General features: G+C 37.9%; 1 protein-coding gene across 1 annotated transcript; it reads right to left on the bottom strand.

The window, feature by feature from the left end:
• Nucleotides 1–963: 963 nt before the first annotated feature.
• On the bottom strand, nt 964–3450 carry LOC139726960 (uncharacterized). Its single transcript, XM_071637948.1, has 4 exons — nt 3248–3450; nt 2498–2656; nt 1632–1979; nt 964–1154 (listed from the first exon to the last, which is right to left on the bottom strand). The coding sequence occupies exons 1-4, from the start codon at nt 3276–3278 to the stop codon at nt 964–966; spliced, it is 729 nt and encodes a 242-aa protein (XP_071494049.1). The 5' UTR covers nt 3279–3450.
• Between the last annotated feature and the right edge of the window lie 1407 nt (nt 3451–4857).

Genomic DNA, 4857 nt, shown 5'->3' with positions numbered 1-4857 from the left:
ATACAATTCTGGTTTTAACAATCAACTTTTTTGGATTCTTATTAAATTTCTTGTTCTACCATTTCAAATCTTATCTTTACTTAACACTGGCCGATGACTTTTGTTTTGAACATATTAATTGTAATACTCACTTTACTCTCCTTATCAAGCTGTGACAACATCTCAGTCTCAGCTAGTTGTATTTCAAATTATTACAATCACATCAACACACCGAAGGTGACTGAGATTAGTTCCATTAATATTGAATCCTTTGTTTTCGTTATCCTATCATTTTAAAGAAATACATTGGTTGATATGGGATGCCCCAATACAATCTCGCACAAATCATTACAAACCTTGTTGGGTTGAATTAGCACGAGGAGACTCCTCTTCTTTTTCGATGTAGGAGCTGGTACTTGGGGCTTCATCATCACTGCAGTCATCATCATAAATTTCCTCAGTGTCTATAATTGTCGCCTTCCAGATGTCCTTCCTCCTTTTACCACATTTCATTGCTATTGTATTCCCTGGTAGAGGAAGTCCGATACATTTCACCTCACTCAGTTTGACGACATTGCGGGATTTATCTCTTTTCCATTCCACATACATCAAGAGGTCAGTTTCAGGTCCAGGGTGAACACCACTGTCACCACTGACGTCTTTGTCACTACCATGTTGTCTGGGCTGGGTTATGTGGTTCTTTCCTGAAAGAGTATGCAACAAATCACTCGAAAACAATGACAATTTTTAGAATGTTTTCTTCCAGCAAATCATAACACAAGCAGTTCGATAGGTTTGACCAAGCTCTAGTCCTTTATCATAATTATGCTCTGGAAGAACTTCAGAATATGCAGTCAAAATAGTATAATGAACTTGTCCCTGATAATGTAGAGTTGTAAAAATGGAATTGAATATCCGTCAATGATTTTTTTTTTTTTTTTTTTTTTAAAGAGGGAAATTACAAGCACGTTACTCTCTACCACTTTACCGTAGCTGGGTTTTTTTTCTGTATATACCTGGCTTGATCAATACTGCTAGGGGCAAGTCATCGTTGTCGTCACTGCTGTCGTCTTTGTCACCACGATGAAGCACTGATTCATTCTTGGCATCGGTAGTAGAAAGTTCCTTAAGTGGGCCTTCGAAAAGTTGTCTGGGCTGGGCTGTGTGGTTCATTTCTGAAAGAGTATATCAGAAGAGAAGTGTGTAAATAAATATTGGCAGAGTAGCACAACGTTAACCAAGGTACACAGACCATACGTGTTCTAATTGTTCAGGAAATTATTGCACTCGGTCCTTACACATGTTATTGTTCGAACTATACAATTCTGGTTTTAACAATCAACTTTTTTGGATTCTTATTAAATTTCTTGTTCTACCATTTCAAATCTTATTTTTACTTAACACTGGCCGATGACTTTTGTTTTGAACATATTAATTGTAATACTCACTTTACTCTCCTTATCAAGCTGTGACAACATCTCAGTCTCAGCTAGTTGTATTTCAAATTATTACAATCACATCAACACACCGAAGGTGACTGAGATTAGTTCCATTAATATTGAATCCTTTGTTTTCGTTATCCTATCATTTTAAAGAAATACATTGGTTGATATGGGATGCCCCAATACAATCTCGCACAAATCATTACAAACCTTGTTGGGTTGAATTAGCACGAGGAGACTCCTCTTCTTTTTCGATGTAGGAGCTGGTACTTGGGGCTTCATCATCACTGCAGTCATCATCATAAATTTCCTCAGTGTCTATAATTGTCGCCTTCCAGATGTCCTTCCTCCTTTTACCACATTTCATTTCTATTGTATTCCCTGGTAGAGGAAGTCCGATACATTTCACCTCACTCAGTTTGACGACATTGCGGGATTTATCTCTTTTCCATTCCACATACATCAAGAGGTCAGTTTCAGGTCCAGGGTGAACACCACTGTCACCACTGACGTCTTTGTCACTACCATGTTGTCTGGGCTGGGTTATGTGGTTCTTTCCTGAAAGAGTATGCAACAAATCACTAAAAACACACAGGCAATTTTTAGAATGTTTTGTTTCAGCAAATTATAATACAAGCAGTTCGACAGGTTTGACCAAGCTCTAGTCCTTTATTTTAATCATGCTCAGGAAGACTTTAGAATATGCAGTAATAATGGTATAATGAACTTGTCCCTGATAATGTAGATTAAATGAACTTTCAATTTCACGCTCACTTATCTCTACATAAGTGCTAATTTATGTATATTACACACCCTGTTTAGTAAATTCTACCAAAGGGCAACTCATCAGCATTACGGAAGTTGGCTATGTTTATTTATACATCAAATTTTAATTGACGAGATCGACTCCAATCCTGCAATTCGTTGTAATCAACATACCTTGAAGAATTAAGCTAGGTAATTTAAAAATGGAATTGCATATCTGTCAATGATTTTTTTTTTTTTTTTTAAGAGGGAATTTACAAACACGTTACTCTCTACCACTTTACCGTAGCTGGGGTTTTTTCTGTATATACCTGGCTTAATCAATACTGCTAGGGGCAAGTCATCGTCGTCGTCACTGCTGTCGTCTTTGTCACCACGATGAAGCACTGATTCATTCTTGGCATCGGTAGTACAAGGTTCCCTAAGTGGGCCTTCGAAAAGTTGGCTGGGCTGGGCTGTGTGGTTCATTTCTGAAAGAATATGCAATAAATCACTAAAAACACTGGCAATATTTAGAATGTTTTCTCTCAGCAAGTTATAATACAAGCAGTTTGATAGGTTTCACCAAGCTCTAGTCCTGTATTATAATTATGCTCAGGCAGACTTGAGAATGTGCAAGTAAAAATAGCGGGATTTATTACTTTTCCATTCAACATACATCAACAAGTCAGTTTCAGGTCCAGGGTGAACTGGAGGAGTGAAACATACAAGTATTTGAGTACTTTTAGAGTACGGTAATTGGGTTAATAGTTTCTGCCAAACTTCATTTCAGTTATTTGCTCTAAAATTAATAGATATTAATCTGCATTCATGCCAAGGAATAAACACATAGATATTCCGTTTAACTTTAAATTACATTTAGCCACTTAGCTGCATACTAAAGTACATCACAAATGTTATAAATATTACAAAATTATTACAAATTAAAAGACGGAGCGAATAGCATTCTTATACATCATGACATGGAAATGTCATATAACATTCCCCTCCCCTAACATTTGAAATTGAATATATCCGGCAACAAACGATGGATCAATTTTAAATGGCATTTTCACCCTTACCATCAGACTTGTTCTCCAGAGGCCCTTCCATGCTGACGTCTATATGATTGTACTGTGAGGCTTCCAGTAACAGTTAAATGGTGTCCTAAAATGATTTAAGAGGATACAGATACAGAAGATTTACATATATTTGATATTTTATATGGAATTCACGAGCCCACTGTAAATCTGAAAATGGTATAGATCTAAGGGTTGTCCAAAAGGTCAAGTAAAGAGAGGGTAGTTTTCAGGGCAGCTGGACATGTCATGTACGCAACGTGAATACTGAAAACGGTATGAAATTCAGTCATAATGGCTGTCCAAAAAATTGTATATTTTTGTGCTGTTACGTACTTACGGTCCACTCCAGTGTCATTTTTTGTTTTGTTAAATGCAAATGGACAAATGGATGGGTTTACGCAATGCAAATGACGTTTTTTTAGAAAAATAGAATGGTGTTCCACGTCTAGATAGAGATCTAGACAAACTCAAACTACAGTAGATCTAAAGACTTAGCATATTATTGAGGTAGTGGCTATTCTTGCGACGAGTCATCGCTCGCACAGCCACTGACTTAGCCACAGTCGGTATTTTGTGTATCGCGAGATAGCTAGCGATAGACGAGTCTACTTGTCTAGTCTCTAGTAGAGGCATAGATCAATCTACTCGTGAAATAGGCCCCATCACTACAAATACATATGATATGGGACCTTACATGCTGATCGATCATAACTCTCTATATCAAATTACTGATCGCGCTCAGAACCAACAGATGTGAATTGTACAGACTACAGCTAGGGCCTACAGGATTTATACGGCAGTGGGGCTGGTGAGCACAGTATCATAGATCTACTCGTGTTTACGACCCCACCAAACGGCGTTTGCGCGCTGTTACCACATTGGTGGGGCTGATATCCACCGTGCATCTTTTATATAACCCTAAACCTAACCTATCAATATGTCGCGATTTCCTTAACCCTCGGCCTTGAATCAGTCTCCTACATGTATATCAGGATTTCCCCAACCCTACCTAGGCCGTGAGTCTGCCTCCTTATCGCGATCTTCCTAACCCTAGGCCGTGAATCTGTCTCTTATATCGCGATGATCGATTCAAGTAATGGGGCCGGAAACACGATTTTGCCTCTCTAACGTTAGAATCTAGAAATATTACCTAACGCTAGATCTAGATTTTACACAAAATAATGAATGGGGCTGTGCGAGTGACGTGACAATGTAGGACTTAAGTTCGAAGCCGATATCGACCCTACCCGTGATCCGATCTCGCTCAAAATTTGGAAGACTGACTTGATGTTTGAGAACATTTCCTGCGAGTGTAACTTATTTAGATCTAGATCTAACCACTAGTGTTAGGTCTATCTAGAGTCGAGCCTCTAAATGTTAGGTCTAGAAATTTCGTGAAATTCTACTCGGGAGAACATATATTATGAGCATGGATACGAAACTACATTAGCGCCCAAACTAACATCTAGATCTAGGGTCTATACATATCTATACATATCTATATTCTATAATATTAAAATTATAGACCAGATCTAACTTTAGTCTCAGACTAGATTATAGTCTAGGTCTATCTAACTACTTACTAACTTAGATCTAGAGTTTCTAGATCG

The sequence above is a fragment of the Diadema antillarum genome, unplaced genomic scaffold (assembly GCF_040938485.1).
Source record: "Diadema antillarum isolate AM-2024a unplaced genomic scaffold, OU_Dant_1.0 seq00000106_RagTag, whole genome shotgun sequence".
In the NCBI taxonomy this organism is placed as follows: domain Eukaryota; kingdom Metazoa; phylum Echinodermata; class Echinoidea; order Diadematoida; family Diadematidae; genus Diadema; species Diadema antillarum.
Note: the sequence above shows the minus strand (reverse complement) of the source record. Positions and strands in the feature narration are given on the sequence as shown.

What these genes read in the sequence shown, in the direction of transcription:
- LOC139726960 (XM_071637948.1), bottom strand. Translation starts at nt 3,278, where the DNA reads ATGGAAGGGCCTCTGGAGAACAAGTCTGATG. An exon ending in TCTGGAGAACAAGTCTGATG is followed by an intron (nt 2,657 to 3,247) that starts GTAAGGGTGAAA and finishes ATATTCTTTCAG; the next exon opens with AAATGAACCACACAGCCCAG. An exon ending in AGCAGTATTGATTAAGCCAG is followed by an intron (nt 1,980 to 2,497) that starts GTATATACAGAA and finishes ATACTCTTTCAG; the next exon opens with GAAAGAACCACATAACCCAG.